This window comes from Chenopodium album, chromosome 12 (genome assembly GCF_948465745.1).
Source record: "Chenopodium album chromosome 12, dcCheAlbu1.1, whole genome shotgun sequence".
Lineage (NCBI taxonomy): Eukaryota > Viridiplantae > Streptophyta > Magnoliopsida > Caryophyllales > Amaranthaceae > Chenopodium > Chenopodium album.
In genome coordinates, this window is record NC_137845.1 from 52282106 (window position 1) to 52300558 (window position 18453).

Below are 18453 nucleotides of genomic sequence, written 5' to 3' on the forward strand. Positions count from 1 at the left end.
TTAACATTGTCTGCTATAACACCTAATATCAAAGCATGGCGATCAAGTGCCAAGGTTGTCCTTCCACAACATTCAATTTATCTTTCAATGAAAAAACTGAAAGACAAAAGTACTTTTGCCAATATTACTAACCTCCAAACCATGTTTGGGTTGCCAAACATTCTTCATGGTGGATATGAAGGCGTTAACATTCACATTTCGGTTCATCCAAATTTTCCCGACTAACCCTAGTTCCACCCTTGCATCCTCGTCTTCTTCAGCATTCTCAATCCAATCGACTGCATCATCCTTCGGTTTATCTTCAGAATTGCGATCATAAAACTCGACAGTTTTCTCTTGTGCACTGTCATTATTTTCAGAATTTTGTAGTAATGGATTTTCTACTTCCACCACAGCCTCTAAAGATTTAGATGCCATGGCGAAGCAAAAAGATGAATCAAACAAGTCAAAAAACAGAAAATCCTTTAGAAAAAGGGAACCCTAGCAAAGAACTAGGGCTAGAGGGAGCTGTGAGGGAAGGGGCGGATCCTTTAAATCCTCACAAGGGAAACCTAGAGGGAACTTTTTTTTTTTAAAAAAAAAAAAAAAAAAAAGTATCCATTGTTACACAGATTATAGTTTGGATCTTGTAAACGATACGAAGTAGATCTTCAGACGTAAGTAGTTTCTACACATCTTCACCGGGGATTCCAGAGTCCCGATAAGATGATAAAACCTTCACATGTTGACATCCAAAGACAGCCTATCTGCTTGACATTCACAGAAAATGATACTTTTCAATGTGTTATTCGAAGATAAAATAGTTTGAGATGATTCCAGCAAGTCACAGTAACAATTTTATAGGTAAATGAACAGTATCTGAGCAAATATAATTACATAATTAAAGAGCTTTTAGCAAAACAGTAAATCATTCATCATAATTATGATGATACACATCAATATCATACAAGCACTGTCATTGCCACAGCTTGCAAAAATACAACCCAGGGTGGTGGAGGGGGGGAGACCGTGGAAATAGGATCATCAAACTCCATAAAAAGACAATATGTATCCTTTCGTCAATAATGCCCATGATGCAAGCATGTTACTGACTGGAATTTGCAAGGCCGACCAAGTTAAGCATGTTTCTATCCTCAAACCTTTCTAGCACAGTACCTTCGAGTGCATTGCTCCCTTTTAGTTGCACTTCTCTAGGGAAAACACTCCAACATTCTATTACTTCCGGGCATATCCTGTTGGATTTCGAAAGGGGAGGACTCCCAAATGTAGTACACTCGAAGGTTTGTCCAGCGTCAAAATTTGCTGTCAGAAAGAGACCAAAGTGATGAGTCCGTCCTCCAAAGCCAATTCCATTTGGGATGGATTCTGAACTGTAATTGACAGCGCACTGCAAATGTAGAAGCCCATCAGCAAAGGAAATTGCAAGAGACATAATATAGAAGAATTCAAGGAATTCACAACAGTTAAAGCACATCAGAAAGTATAACAGGGTAATCTACACGACCATTTGGAAGTTTCCAGAAACTGATCTGTAATTCTAAAAAGGTAGTGAAACTACCATACATTGTATTGAGTTTATTGAAGTACCCTTATTAATTGCACTCAATATGAGAAATATTTCCCTTACATCTTAGTAATGGGTTCTTACTTTTTAGGGGCCAGGGAATTTCACGTTTTCAGGAAAGGGTAAACTAATAAATTCAGGTGTATAAGTGAGTGGAGAGTGGTAGATAATTTGTAAGGAAGAAATGATCGTTGCAGAAACACAATATTATTTACTTCAAAAAGAGAAATATTTCATTTCTTAGTTCTTACCCACTGCAAATTGTTATTTGCTCCAGTTGGCCGATAAATAGACAATTTTGGATGTAGCTGAAACAGAAAACACTTGAGATCACCGTAGAAATCACTGTGCTTTTGCCATGGTTGGGAAGCATAACCTCCATATATGTAGCCTTCGGTATCCTTGATAATCAACACAGTTGGACCTTCATCAACTCTGCACTCAAATTGTAATACTCATTACTACAGTTATAGTTTTAAGCTATCGGCATCAAACATGCATTGGCAAAAAAGAGGAGCATTTTCTTCATCAAACCACAGAACTTTCAAATATTAAGGTAGCCATTAGCTGTGAATAATTGGCTAAACGCATAAAAGGTAATAATAAATTGAAAAGTAGGTAAGACAACAACAAAAACCTTAACAATATGGAACAAGAATGAACCAAAGAGAAAAAATGAAGTATACATGAGAAAAGATAAGCTATATGTCTTCTATCATAAACCATGCTTTGATCTTTCCAAGATTAGGACAATTAAACACTCATTAGTGAAAGTAGATAGAAATCTCACGCGACTTTGCCCAGGAATGTGTTGAAACTCTGGCCATGGTATGAACTGTGGTACAAAAGTTTCCACTCCACCAGCTCTAGCTGGGTGAGAAGGCCACCTATCAGCCAAGCATATTGCTCCTTCAATAGTAGGTTGGAATCATAAGTGTCAGGGTACAGCAGACGAGGAACTTGAGAACCCACCCTCCCTACATGGAAAAAGGAGTCAAAGTTTGCATTAGAAAATAAAGTCCATCAACAAAAGTTTGTCCATAAACAAAACGGGTTCAACTTACTGACAGAACACAGCAATAAGGTTATAGCTTGTAAATTGTAAGCTAAAACTATAACAAACAAGATGGGGAACAGATGCCAAGAAAGAAAATAAATGATGCGTCACAGCATAAATCATACCCACTAAGTAAAATTAATATCAACTTTTGACACTAGAGCACAGGTAGGAAAACTAATTCAAGCATTCTACTAGCCTAATTATATAGATTTATCAATAATTATGCTATTGACTCCCATTTTACTTGTTTGGTTTTATGGTGATAGCTAAACCAAACAGGCAGCACAACCTACAGGATAGGATACATTAGAATACAAAACAGACATATTTCTCCTAATGGTTTACATGTTCTTCTTTACAAATCTCCTTCTAATTTGGGTTTTTTTCTATATAGAATGCTTAGATAAATAGCTCCATGATATGGTGCCATCTGATCTTAAATAATTTCTCCTTTCTCTTTTATTCACAACGTGTGGAAATTTGTACTATTCATGTTCTCTCATTTGACCACCTTTGTTGATTTATATGTTGGCAAAATGAAGTCAGGTGGAATCTTGGTAGATTCGTCTCGATTTATATTTTCACAATAGTAAATTTTTATTATTTTTTAAATATGTATAATTAAAGATATAAAGGGTTTAAAATATGCATCAACGAGCATAAAAGTCAAAACGTTATGAGTAAAAGAGAATGGAGGAAGTACAAAGTACCATAAGTTGCTATTTGTGGGATACGATTGGAGCTTCATGCATCCAAGTGCACAACTTGAAGTATATGTTGGGAACAAATTACAAATTAAGACACAGGAAGCACCTTGCACTCACAAAACTGTATAAAGGCCTTAAAACACTCTTAATCCTAGAACAAGCTTCTATTGAACAATAAAGCCAGAGAAGATACTGGTGCTTCCTAATATCAAGGTTGGTTCGCTTTCATCTTATTCCCAATAGTTACCACCCCAATGAACTCTTTGTTTTTCTCTTAGCACACACAATATCAACTGATTCTTATCATGTGATGTCAAGGAAGAGAGGCTCCAAATAAAATAAACCCACCAAAGGAACTGACGCAGCAACAGGAGTCGGCACTTTTGCCTAGTTCATAACTCGCCAATTTGCAGAAAAAGTCACAGGAGAAGTGTAAGCTCTCATTCTTTGAGGCAGGTAAGCTATAAGCTGCTATACTTTAATTAATTTAGTTCCCAAGTTCAAATGTCCAACTGTGGATGATTTCGATCTAATCTCCTATTATATAATTGTATCACTAAGCTTTTGTGTGAGCAACTAAGTTTAGGGCTACACTAAGCTTCTGTGAGAAAGACTGAGGAAATGTTTCACCTTGGCCTTCATTAAAACCATTATACACTATCTCTCACCTTCAACTTCTCTGGGAGACTTTTCAAGGGAGAAAAGGTAGTGATGGTGAAGAAAGTTGGGGCTGTGAAGTTTTTTTAGAACTTTTTGTAAAGGTTGAGTAATTTTGTGGATTTAAGAAGAGGGTTAGTTTTTTTTTTTTTTTTTTTTTTTTTTTTTTTGTGTGTGTGTGTGTGTGTGGAAACCATCAGCAGAGATAATATTAATGGAGGTCGAGTTCCGCCAAAGTTTCAAGGCTTTGGGAAAACAGACCAATCAAATGAACTTAATATGTGTCTTTTGTATTTCTATCTCACTTTAACTTAATATGTGTGCTAAAAGTAAATGTGTCAACTAATTTAAAATGGAGTAGAATCTATCTTGTTTCCCTCTCATTCGAATATAAAAAAAAAAATTATGAAATAATTTTTATAGATACTAAAAACTAGTTGTATTGGTATGTGAAAAAAAGTTCCAGAAATTCATTTGATCATATCTTAGTGCCATAAAGTTTGAACTAAACTGTTGGATCCTTAGATTTGTGCTCATGCCTCACTCTCTTTAAAAGTTTGCATAGTAGTTTGGAATGTTATAACTACCACCATAAAAAAAAAAAAAATTAAAAAAAAAAAAAAAAAAAAAGATACGACTTTTTACACTTGTTGTAAGAACTAGAGCTAAGATCCAATTCTAGTGCGCTAGAAGTATCTTAGATACTCGAACAAGATAATTCATTGATTCCATTTTATCTGGAATAGACAATTAAGTATAGCTTATCCTATTCCAAAGAAAGTGACAAATGTACTCTCAGGGTAAGAATGAGCAGATTTGCTCAAAGCTATTGTGTGTGGAATTACATAATAATTGCACTTGGGAAGTGGTGTTGGGGTTTACAGGAATTGAAAATACAGAGAAAGGTTTCAATTGTTCAGTGCTAATCTTTTATTTCAATTGTAAGGTAGCGAGCAGAAAAGTTCGGGTGGCATAAAATTATCAGACTCCTGCATAAATAAGATGGAGGTTACGGAAATGCGCATGTTAAGGTGGATGTGTGGAAACACTTTAAGAGATAGAATCAGAAATGAGGTTATTCGCAAGAAAGTAGGTGTGGCGGGCATTGTAGATAAATTAAGGGAAAATCGTCTGCGTTGGTTTGGACATGTAAGACGGAGACCCGAGGGTGCACCGGTGCGAAGAGTGGAAGAGTGGGACCATGGAGGGATTAAACGAGGAAGAGGGAGACCAAAGATGACTTGGTTGGAAGGAGTGAGGAAGGATATGAAGTGCATGGATTTACGTGAGGATGAAGTTTTGGATCGTAAGGGATGGAGGAGAAAGATTTATGTTGATGACTACACGGAATAATCAAATTTGGTTCATGTTAGCCGACCCCACTTTTGGGATTAAGGCTTTGATTGATTGATTGATTGCATAAATAAGGTCTACACGTACTCTTACAGCCTGCTAACCTAGAGAACTACTCTCTTGAAAGGAGAACATCTCTAGAGGTTGCTTGTATTTCAAGTGAAAGAAGACACTGAGCAATGAGCATCTAGTGCTCTGTAAGAATGGGAGCATCTCTAAGAAGGAAATCTAAAATTGTGAAAGCTTAGAAGGTGCATGATGTACAGGTTGCATAAAGCAACCAGAGCTAATATCATATTTGACAACTGTGGTATGCTTCAAATTAAGTCACTGGGTATTCTTCAATCTAAGTGACTAATAATTTCTTTTTCTCAGACCCCAATACTTTAGAGTGTCAAGCTTGGTGGTTCTTTGTAAACTTACAAATAATTAGCTCTAAATCTTGTCCTCCACAATGAAATAAAGGCTTATTCCAACACCCCACCAAAGCAGCACACATTAAATTACCTTTTTCGAATAGCATGTAACAATCCCTGAAGACAATGAGAAACATTCCCTATCTAACAAGTTCTATCCTTTTAGAAGCTGCAATTTTCAACCCTTGATCATTCTTACACGCCAAAAATATGAGAAGGTAATTGAAGGATGAATTAAATCAAGCATACACTGTCATACATAGTCAATAATCTGTTACAACTCTCTGCTTTCTGTTAGCTTAATGGCAGTGTATAGCAATACAAGAACACAGCATTTGTAGCATCCCATAGCAGGAGGAGAATCAAAGAATTAATCCAAAGAGCAGATAGCAAATTATACGTTTCCATATAGCCTGTGTAGTAGTATAAAAAAATAAAAATAGATTAAAAGAAAGAACCTGGATCAGGTGGCGACAACAAACTTCCAAGGTACTTCCTTAGTGATGGAATATGGCCACACAGGTCCTTGAAGTCTTCAAACGACATACTTTTTGTATCACCTCCTTCGTCATCTTTTGAGAATGTTGCAGCATTTAAGATTGCATCTATTATGCACTGATGGGATTTCGTTTCAGAGTCATCATCCTTGAGAGGAAACAAGTCATAAAGAATTGCAGCTAAAACAGCTTGCAGATCAGACCTGTCCAACTGTGAGTTAAATCAATCAACACCACACAGTAAAGAAACTAAGCAACTAATGCTTAAATACATTATTGCCAATGACCCTGAACAACAAATACATACATACATTACTCTGATTCCAGAAGGATAACACTCCCATTTAAATGACAGTCACGTTGCTCTACTCCACGAGTAAGCATTCTATATGATGTGAAAAAAACACTTTTCAAACTAAAACATTCATGTTTGATGGCCGCTTACTTAACATACTACATATTTGCATGTGTATCATGGAATAATCAACTGCAAATCAAATCAAGCAGTAAACAAACTATCACTTGTCCCTCGCCGAATTTTAGAAGCTAGGGCACAGGCCACTGCTATATTCCATCCCACAACCGGGTTTTGCTTATTGTCTCAGGTAAGGGAACTTTTCCCAGGATGCAGCAAAATAGTACTAAGGAAACATTATTTCAATTTCTGGATAACAGGACCACATGAGTAATATTCAATCAATTTCTTAGCCTTCAGATAAATTCTTTTGCTTAAAATTTACATGGATTACTGATTTGGGACATAGCAAGCGAAGCAAGTAATAAATTGAGATTAATTTAATTAACTGATAAACCAGAAAGGTCAGACAGCAATACCTGTCCACTTTGCCATCATCAGAAACATCTAATAACTGGTAAATAAATTCTTCAATATCATCTTTGGTCCCTTTCTCATAAGTAGCCTATATATGAAATTCATAGCTTATAATAAGAATTAAAGATAACCCATTAAACTTTATAAAAAACCCAACAACAAAATTAATCACCTTAGCAATAACAAGATCTTCAAATGTAAGCTTTTGATCATGGCGTTTCTGGGTAATCAAATCGAACATTCGATCTCCAAGAGAATCAGGAATTTTGAAATAATCCTATCAAAGGGAAACAAACAAACTACATTAATAACACCAATCAATTCGTGATTTTGCTATGAAATTAATAAACTAATAAAAAGATTAAAAATCTGACCTTGAAAACTGAAGGAGAGATGAATTTGCCATTGCTTTGAGATTGAGTAGCAAGAGAATTAAATAGAGATTGAAGCTCGTCCAATTTATGTTGTGTAAATGATCTGAATATGATCAGATGAAGAAGAATTATATGATGAAATTAATTATGATAAAGATAGAAAATTTAGTAAGGATTGAGAAAGAAAACCTGGAGGCAGAAACGAAACGAGGGTTGGTTGAAGATGATTGAGAATTGCCCATCTATTTTTTTCTTTCTTTGTCCTTTGATTTTTGTACACTTCCAATTCCAACCCACTTCTTATTCGGGATACAGATTGAGCTAGAGTCTCAGAGTGGCATTCCAATAATAGTAGCTCTTGACATCTTCTAGAAATTATTTTTATAAATAAATAAAAACAATTTTAAAAAAATATCTTTTATACAATTATATCATGAATATTAAATAGTGTATGTACATGTATATTCTGTGATGATAAATTTCAAGTTCTGATAAGCAAAACATGTTATTTAAATGAACTTTTTTGGTATAACTGTTATTTAAAATAGTAATTTTGTCTGTAATATTACTCCGATTTAAACCTTTTAATTTACGAGTTTTGTTTATCAATATGAGAAACTGAGGTTGTGAATGAGAAGAGGCTATTAGATACCGCATTGGGGCTCGTTCAACCACTTCTTTTAATAGTTGAGGGCAATATAAATGAGTTTTTATGAGTTATTTCCTAAAAACTTATTGGTGTCTTTGTACACCAATTTGATTAAAAAGAGAATCATATCCCCTCTCTATTCGGTCTCATAAAGAGTCTGGAATTCAATTTCATGAGGAAACACGCCAACCCATAGACTCGCACACAGCAGGGCGACAATCTAAAAGTCTGTGGCGGATCTTCTAAGGGGCAAGGCTGGACTTGGCCCCCCTTAGATTTTGATCCAAAATTTATTATCTACTTAGGCTACTTCATTCATATTAGTGTCTTCAATGTAACTTGTCACATAATTACATCACAAGCAAATAAAAATCCTTGCATTCTAAATATTTAATGGCATTTTTCTTCTTACTTCAATTATTAGCAATGTTGTTAGAGATTTTATACTTGCTCATGCAACTTTTATATCGCTAATTTTGTTATTTATACTTTAACATATACACGGATACACCTACCGTATCTAAGCCATGCTAAATTTAATGTTTTCATACAAGTCAAAATGTAAATATGTTATTTATTGGGTTGGTTGACGGGTCGCTTTGTAACATCTATCCAACATGTTATGTTAACATTTATATATTAGTAAAAACAATATGTCATGGTAATACATGAATCGTGTAAGATCGTAGTTAGTTAAGGAACAATTAAACTTTAATTCGATCGAAACCTCCCCCCCCCAAAAAAAAAAAAAGTTGTCAAGATCCGCCGCTGCTAAAAGTCTCATGCGCTACTAGTCGAACGCAACTTTGAAGGTTGTGCATGACACTTAACAAAGCTTGAGCTTTAAAGGGTTCGATCACAAGGAGGATGAACCGCCCTCCTCACTGTGGCAACTCCGTTTGGGGACTTAGAAATCTTCTGCCTAGTATTTTTATTGTGATTCATTGATTTACCCATTAGGTATTGTCGAAAATTTTGAATGCTTACAATTGATCTCTAGATAGAGAATTAGACTTGAACGCGTAAACTTTAGCTTAGCATTTTCATTCACTAAAGTAAAAGTTAGGCAAAGCAAGATTGCATATATAATGCATGATTATTAGCACTAAGTAATAAAACCTCGGGCACTCGGCTATCGGATCCATGGTTTCCCACTTCGGCTTTGTATTCCTAATTTTAGTTTTTGCACCACATACTTTGGATTTTGGAGTACCCTCTGTTGGAGCATACTCCCTCCGTAATTTTAAGTGTTTTAATTTGAATTTTGATTATTCACATACATCACTTTGACTATTGTTTGTGTTTTATACTATTACCTAAAATGAGCAATAGTCATGTGAGTAATTGTTAGAAACGTCTCAACGTAAAATTTTCAAAATCATTTTTTTATAATTTATAATAGTTATTGATAATTAAATATAGTATTGGTCAAAATTTCATATTGGCAAATGTATCGGTCAAATTAGGATACTTAAAAAATGATACAGAGGGAGAGTATTGTTTGTTTGTTTTTTTTTTTTTTTCAAAATAGCACTTAATAGTTTGTTATGATGAAAAGTTATTCTAATTCCCGTGCACTTGTAACTTTGTAAGGAACTATCAGTCTATCACAAGTTCACAACTATGCTTGAATGCTTCTAGTCTTAAAGAACAAGAAAATACTGGACATTAAGGACATGAAAGTGTATAAAGAGTTTCGGGCTGGCCCAAATTGAGGATACTTGTATTCGCCCAAATCGAAAATCGTTGAATACACTAGTTAGTCCATATAGTTAGTAACTTCACTTGTAAGAAACCTGTAGAGTATTCGGTGGAGCCTAAGGATAGTGCTAAGGTTCTAATCAAATGTAGAGGCACAAGTTCTTGGCTACATCAATTAGACCAAGAATATGATACTGAACAAACTGCAATTATCTGCAGTTTGATTCCAGAAAATGTAGAAGAAGAAGAATAGAAAAACAGGGGAAGTGAGAGAAAGAGAGAGAATCTTAGAGAGAGAAAGTTAGGTAGAAACTTTTATTATGTGAAAAATGATCTTACAACAATAACAGCTCATAAGAGCCTTTAAATAACAAATACAACTCACGCAATATGCATGACTAAATTCTGTTAGGCTAAAACAGAATTCTAACAATAACTAATTACTGAGGCTAATATACAAAATGTACAGGAAGGTATTCTAACGATACACCAATAATATGAGGATATTATTGTATTAGTTAGTTCTTGGCTTGAAAATTAACAAAATCGAAATTAAAATAGGCAATCAAATCAGGTGTATCACATCATCTAAATGCGTACACGATCAGCCTCTGAATTTCTAGTATTCATCATTGTTCCAAATTTACTGTTTCATCCCTTTCTTAAAATGCTCATCAGAATAACCACTGATAGATGAAAGATTAATTATATGTATGTTTGATCTAAAAAGTTGTATTGTGATGCAAATTTTACTTCATATATCATTTGACTTTATTGAAATATTGTAACACCGAACTTGATAAAAATTAGCCTTGTGATAAATCTCTCCATTTTTCAAGCAATGTGTAGTCTTTTCCTTTCTAAAAAGTGAAGACATTGCTATACTTTTCATTCCAAATTTAAGACTACAATCAATACGATTGATTGGTCTATGCGCTTCTCTTATCACTTTACTTATTGTATTCTCTAATTCTTTGAAGGAGGCTAGGATGATTACATATCATAAGAAGGCTAGTCATTTTCATTTATAAACAAATTTGAGAGATAGTTAGTTCTAAAATGAATTTATAAGCAAATTTAATGAATAAAATGACATTAAAATAGGTTATCAATGTCTATGTATATACAATGAACCTCGGAATTTCTAGTATACATTCCTGTGAAATGACTTACATAATCGTATTTGCTAGTCAAAAACAGATAATTGATCTAGTTGATCATCAAATCTAAGCAAGTTAAAGATAGTCATAATAACTCAAAAGAGACATAACTACCAAATTAACTTAAATTAGATTTTCAAGAAGTTGCTAATACTAATATAGCTACATAGTTAGATAAAAAGGACATAAATGTATACTCAAACTATAAGGGAGGTCATTAATATTATCAGAAGATAGAGACAGAGACTTTAATTTTTATGGTTGATCTTCATATAAATGTTTTCTGTTTGCGAGTAGTTTTTATAATTTCTTCATTTTATTGTTATTAAAATTCATTTTCAAGAAAAAAAAAATTAAATACAAAATGAACTTATGATAGTTAATATAGTAGTAAATATTTTTGGCTTTAAAAGCAGTTGGGTTTATAGTGAGTAGTTGTAGTTTTCTAGTACTACTCAAGTTATAAATTAACACCGACTCTCCTAAGCAATAATGAATGACAATTCAATCCTAAGACTTCAATTTTTCATCACTTCCTTTTCCTTCTCCTCCTCCTCCTCTTCCTCCCACTTCTTCTGCTACGATATTACTCATATTAATATTACTACTCTCTCATTCTCTAAAAATTTTTCCTGTTTCGACAGTAATTGTCTCGCAGAATTATTAAGACTCTAATCAATTATTTAATGCTATTTATACTTTATATTAAATATTTTTCCTTATTTTGCATCTCTCTTCCTTGGGATTTTTTCCTTACAATTAATACATTTCCTTGGTGCCTTCAAGTTCTCATCACTTCAACTCCATTTAATTAAGCTTTAAAGAGAACCCTTCCTCCCATCAAACCCATCTTTAATTTCTTTCTCTCTCTCTATTGAATTCACTTTCTATATAATGTCCTTTCTACTTGAAAACTCACATCCTCATCCTCAACCAAATAAATCTCTTCTTACTACTAACTTACTTGCCGATAATAATGTTGTTCTAGTGCCTAAAGTCGCCCACGTCACCCTTGATCTCTTCGATTTCAAACAATCTCCACCTCGGACCAAATTTCATCCCCCGTGCCCTGTTTTCGCACGGGGCACTCATTTTCTTCACGACAAGGTACTTCAATTGTAACTTTTTCATCATTTTTTTTTTTGGGTTAATTAGATTTTGTATGTAACACTTCAATACTTGTATAATGTTTATTTGAAATTCATTAATATGATGATATATATTTTTTTATTATGTTAATTATGATATTTAATAGAATTTAAAGGTGATCGGTCATTTCATGTTGCTTACGTGATTAATTTCCTTACGTGATTAAATTAAAAGTTGGTCTTGTGTACTTTTTAAGTGTTTTTAACTTTATATATTTTAATTATAATTTTTAATTTTTGATTTTTAATTTTTAATTTAAATTTTTTGTTTTGTAGAGTAAGCAAAAGAGGGGTTTGGAAGATTATAAAAGTGAGGAGGAGACCATGAGCAGGAGAAATGGTAACAACGTGCCAAAGTTAGACTTAAAGTTAAATTTATCACCACCAAATTCAAGAATGATTGTAAACCCGAACCTGAACCCGAGGATGGAATCACCAAGCCGATCAGCATCGGTGTCACCACCGAGCTCGTGTGTATCGTCGGACGTATCGATGAGCAGCCCGGAAGCCACCTCTATGGTATTGGTAGGGTGTCCAAGATGTCTAATGTATGTCATGTTATCGGAGGATGATCCCAAGTGCCCTAAATGTAAGAGCACCGTCTTGCTCGATTTCGTCCATGACAATAACAATAACAACAACAACAACGATGACAACAACAATAATAGTAAGAGCGGCAATAGTGGTAGCTCTAAGAAGATTAAGAAGGGTTAAACTCGAAAAAAAATTAATGTAAACTCTGTTTTAGTAGCCCTGTTTTTAGCAATTGGAAGTCTAATTAAGGTTGTTAACTAATTTTCTTTATTTTTTAACCTTTTTAAGTTTTAGTTGTAGGATTCTTCGTGTTTGTGTCTTATTTTAGCCATGCATCATGTAAAAAAAATGAGAAAAAAAAAATGGGTTATTGGATTTGTACTAAATTATTTGGTACGTCTATCAGCAACCTCTAATTAATTAAATATTTAGGTTATGATTTGTGGCATGATCTGACCCCACATTATTTTTGTTGTATATTTTACTACGTATTTATTTTTTATTTTTTTTCTTTTCTTTTTTTTTATTTTTTTATTTCTACCTTAATCCAAGCATGTATAATTGAAATTTCTTCAAAAAAAAAGTATGTATAATTGAAATAATTCATCATTTAAGCTTGGTAGATGAAATGCATGGGACTTGAATACTATGTAGGAAACTGGTGTTTTCAAGAGGTTGGTCATTTTCATTAAAGATGTACAACTTTATGAACCTAGCTCTTCTTGTTAGTCCTAAATCAACTTTGCATGGCACTAATATAATTAAGTTCATATTACTGTATATCTCTAATCAACCATAAATTAGAGTTAGACAATTTTACTTTTTTTTTAATTGGGTTGATTTCTCTTTAGTAATATGTACTTCATTACTTGTGTAATCAGATCAAGCTTTAGTTTTGACCTACCTTTCATGCTAAATTCGATGTACAAATTTAGCTATTAATTCTGGATTCATCGTTCATAGCCCGTAGGATATGTGAAGGTCCGATGTAGGTAAACCTAACTTGTTAAGAACTCAAGATTATAATATGTTGGTTCCTTGAGAAGGGTCAATGTATGTAAACCTAACTTGTTAAGAACTCAAGACATAAGATTATGATAGCAATGCTAAAATATTTTTTGGTCAAATTGGATAGTGATTTACACAAAATATGAGGATCAAACCTGAATTTGAATGAGTAACAAGACTAACAACTATAATTAACAAGCATAATTTAATAGCAATAAAAATAGTTATAAGTCTTCATAGTGCTATTTATAAAGATTTGGAGTAAAAAACATACAAATTATTTCCGTAGAATTTTGGTTCATGCTCACAAGCGAAAAAGGCGGCCGGAGAAAGGGGTAGAACAACTATACAATATGGTCAGTAAATACCCTACTTTAAAATCAAATTTATAAGTGCATGGATATCATGGTAGCTAGTTTAAACACATGTCACCGATTGGATAAGAAAAATGGTCAATAATTAGAGTTGACTTTTTAAATTGACTAATAATTTTTAAATGGTTGGGTATAGAGTGATTTTGAAATTTTGAATAATAATATGAGGTCATTTTTAGATTTATTGGGTTCGTAATAAAATTTTTGTTTCTCATAACATTACGGAGTATTATAGGCAAGATATTCAACATACATGTGACAAGAGTTACAAAATTAGCTTTAAAAACAATTTGGCCTTAATTGCCTTATCTATAACAACAATGCTTAAATATAGGGATTTATAGTTACAAAAGAAAAGGGGTAGAAATAAACGGATCCAATTCAATTATAGATTAACCAACAACCGAGTCATTAAAACTAATTAACAAAATACAGGTAAACCAGCCTTACTAATTAGCCTTTATGATTTTCTCAAAAAAAAAAAAAAAAAAAAATATTAGCCTTTATGATTACTTAAATGGTGTAATTAATATAGCCAAGCTAAAGATCTTCTAAAGTCCAACTAACAAAGCATGAAAAAAAGCTCACACATTTATCTTTGCTATTGTTCAACGTATATGTCTAAATCATTTTAATTTATTTAACAAAAATACTACAGTACTTGTGAAAACAATTATTGTAAAAAACCAAATAAAAACCACTCCTTGAAAAAGTATTCATACATTCAACGTATAATAATACGGCTAGCTACCTCGTTGAACATTAAACATACATGAATGCCGCACACGTTAGTACAAAACCAATAGATAAATACTCCCACTCGTTTTAAATACTTGCTTCACTTTTCTTTTTTGGCCGTTTTTAAATATTTACTCCATTTCCTTATTTATAACCACATGTGAGTCAAATTATTGCAAGAAGAGGAAAAACTTTTATTGTATGGGGCATCATAATTTGTATGGAAATTAAAAACTTAACAAAGAGAAATCACATATATATAGCCTTTAGAAATATACTCCCTCCAATCCATTTTATTTATTTCATTTAAAATCTTGCCACTATTTATAAATTGAGATAATCTTCAAAATTACTTCAATATATAAAACATAATTAATACAGTCATTTTAGGTCTTACTCCGTATTTGATTCATCTTGATCAATGAGTAGTTTAATACAGAGTATATACAGAGTACTTGATATTCAATCTTTATACTTTGTATATATTTTTAAATACTACATAGTATAGATTTTTATAATAAAACTAATTCATTGGCACACATGTACAATCAAAATGGGAAGAGCATTTAGGATCTAATGGAATACATAAAAACATTTAATGCATTTCCGACACAGAACATTAATATGAAAATACGGAGTACTTGATAAATCACACATCAATCGGTGTAATTAATATTAATTTATATTTTCACTTTTGACCTTCCTTATATCATGCAACTTTAAGGGTTGTAGGAGTACATTTCAATTTCCAACTAAAACCAATCTTCTTGCACAATTGATTCAATTTTATTGACCTAATTAGCTTAGGCCCCGTGTCATGCACGGTAAATCTTATTTTATTTTATTTTATTTTTTAAAAAAAGTAATTAATTTTAACAAATAAAATTTGATAAAACAAACACATCAAATATGTAGAAATTATATAGTCATAATCTATATTAAAAGGCAAAGCAAAAGATTAATATATAATATCATGAATTAGATTAAAAAAATTGCAGGGTGGTCAGTGTTATAAAGGTTACGCCGCACACAAAACAAGCTTAAAGATTTAAGTCATGTTATTTTTAAAGTAATTTCATTAATATCAATTAGATGAATCAATTTTATTATGAAGTATATTGCTTTTTTGGCAAAATCTAATAGAATCCGGTTAAAGTAATTTCGTTAATATCAATTATATGAATCAATTAAAAAGAGTTGGACTAAGATTTTAGTTAAATGTGTATGGAAGAATTTAAAACATCAAATAAAAAGAAAAATATTTATTACAAAGATAATATAAAATATTTGAAAGAATATTAATATAATTGTATTATACAAATATTCTAAAAATATTTTTTGCTAAAAAGGAAGAGGAATTTTGAAGGGAAAAAATAACACCAGGATATGACACGTATTCACCTCCGGTATCTTTTTTAGTATTAAATTATTGATTAGAAGAGTTACTTAGTTTCTTTTTAAAAAAAAAATAGTTTAATTTCTTTTTAATTTTGTATTTTTTAGAGAAAAGAAAAACGTTGAACAAAATATCAACACGTTGGCTATATAAAAGGAAGAAAAATAAAAGAGTATCATTTGAGTTGTGTTGTGTGGGCGCAACCTTGTATGAGGTAATGAGAGTATGAAATTAAAACACATTCTATTTCTGAAATACAGAGAATCTACTCCCCAAAATTAACCATATTTTTAACGAAAATATAGTCAACTTTTAAGATTAAGGAAAAGAAGAATAATTAACAAGAAACAATGAATTTTGGGAAATTATTAAATAAATAATAATTATAGTAATTTAGAAAAATAGGTAGAGGTAGTTCAAAGGCATTGAAGAACAAAAATTTGATTGAAAGATCATTAAAAAAAAAAAATTAAAAATAGGAATTAAATGCAGAAGTAATTGAGGCAGTTGAGACTTGGAGAATAATGAAGAGAGTTGCATCACGTCAGGTGATAAATACCAAATATTAATTGATTTCATCCCTTTTCTTCCTCTTCACACTAATCACTTAATGCCATTTTTTCTTCCTTTTGTTGTCAATTTGGGCAACTTCTTTTTCCCCTCTCTATTTATTTATTTCTCTTCTTACTCTTTTTCCTCAATTTATTTATTTCTTTATTATTAATTAAATAACTTTTTTCGCATAAAAAAGGCTTGTAATTTTGAAGAAAAATAAAAATTAAAGTTTTGGTTAACATCATTCAATAATTTCAAGAATACAATTATTGACTTTTGTACCAGGTTTTTTTTTTTCCTTTGAACAAGACTTTTGTATGAAGTTGGGGCGGTAAATCGGTCATTTAAATTTGGTCGGTCAATCGAAAGCTCCATATTTGAAATAATTTTATACTCCCTTCATTTTTAAATATTTGCTCTAATTATCCTAATTTTTAATCAATAATATGTTTGATTATCAATATGTATAAATTCTAACAATTAATAATTAATAATCTAATCATTGAGACGACTCTAACAAGTACTTACAAGGCTATATTTTTTCTTATGTACTTCCTCTATTTTTTTTTAATTGACACATTTCTATTATCATGCTTGCCAACACATGTTTTTAACGATTAATATCTCTAATTATCAACATTGTAAAATTATAAAAAGTGAATATTAATAAAATATACATTGAAACGATTCAAACAAGATCCCACATGAATATGTTTTATCGTATCTATAAATAACAAAAGCGAGTCAAAGCGTGTTGTGTGAATAGTGTAAAAGTCAAACAATGTCAACCTAAAAAACAGAGGAAGTATAAATCACAAACATTAGTCAAAATAGGACAATGAATAGTGCTAAAAGTAGAAATTGAGCAAGTATTTAAAAACAGAGGTTAGAGGGAGTAATATTATTCTTTAATGGGATTTTCTAACTTATAATTAACTTTGTTTATCATCCAATGATTTTAAGAATACACATATTGACTTTTTTTTTTTTCTTTTTTTTTTTTGAGAAAACAAATATTGACTTACTTCCAACGCTATGGGGTGATCTTTACCCCTAATATAAGGAGACTTTTAGAAGTTGGGATAGTTGAACAGTATTGCATAAGACATAACATACAATTATATGAGGAGAATTTTCTCATCCTAACACTTATTGCATCTTTTACTAGGGTAGGTGCATGTACACATAACATTTAGAAAAAGATTGGCATATCACAATATTAAATATCAATTCATTAATTATGACTACGACTCTACGAGTTTATTAGTACCATTATAATTAAGATAGTTAAATCACCTATAAAATACGAGAATAAGTGACTTTCTCATTCATGTACTCACTCCATCTTTGGAAATGAGTTATACTAGTACGCTCATTTAGAACGAAAAATATGAAAATGACTATCATTGCTAAAGATATGTTTCATTCATTGCTAATTGGTTGCATTTTTAATGAAGTGATGAAACTCATGAAAGTATGGCTCTCACACACTACTCCTACTTTTCATCGAATGAAAGGTTAGATAATTCATAGAATTATTTGTATTGGGTTAGGATTCATAATAATTAGAGAGAGAAACTAACCCGAATAAATAAACCATTAATCCTTAGATAACACATCAAAACTTCAAATATTTAAAAACGGAGGAAGAAATTCTACGTAAAGTACAATATGTTAAGACAAGCTGAGTCAAATAGACCCCCAAATGAGAGGTTAGGATTAATTCAAAT

The 18453-nt window shown here is 31.9% G+C and overlaps 1 protein-coding gene and 1 long non-coding RNA gene across 2 annotated transcripts; one reads left to right on the forward strand and one right to left on the reverse strand.

Annotated features, from left to right (window-relative positions):
• Positions 1-820: 820 nt before the first annotated feature.
• LOC145572590 (uncharacterized) lies at positions 821-7797 on the reverse strand. The gene is made up of 8 exons (XM_081631554.1): positions 7650-7797; positions 7461-7563; positions 7259-7363; positions 7089-7174; positions 6216-6457; positions 2355-2541; positions 1816-1999; positions 821-1387 (listed from the first exon to the last, which is right to left on the reverse strand). Exons 1-8 carry the CDS (start codon positions 7700-7702, stop codon positions 1085-1087), a joined length of 1263 nt encoding a protein of 420 aa, XP_081487680.1. The 5' UTR covers positions 7703-7797; the 3' UTR covers positions 821-1084.
• Positions 7798-11495: 3698 nt separating this feature from the next.
• On the forward strand, positions 11496-13097 carry LOC145572591 (uncharacterized). Its single transcript, XR_014096888.1, has 2 exons — positions 11496-12077; positions 12395-13097. It is a non-coding gene; the product is annotated as an uncharacterized LOC145572591 (long non-coding RNA).
• Positions 13098-18453: the final 5356 nt, after the last annotated feature.

What these genes read in the sequence shown, in the direction of transcription:
- LOC145572590 (XM_081631554.1), bottom strand. Translation starts at nt 7,702, where the DNA reads ATGGGCAATTCTCAATCATCTTCAACCAACCCTCGTTTCGTTTCTGCC. An exon ending in GTTGTCGCCACCTGATCCAG is followed by an intron (nt 2,542 to 6,215) that starts GTTCTTTCTTTT and finishes TTTTCCATGTAG; the next exon opens with GGAGGGTGGGTTCTCAAGTT. An exon ending in ACATTCCTGGGCAAAGTCGC is followed by an intron (nt 2,000 to 2,354) that starts GTGAGATTTCTA and finishes ATTTGAGTGCAG; the next exon opens with AGTTGATGAAGGTCCAACTG.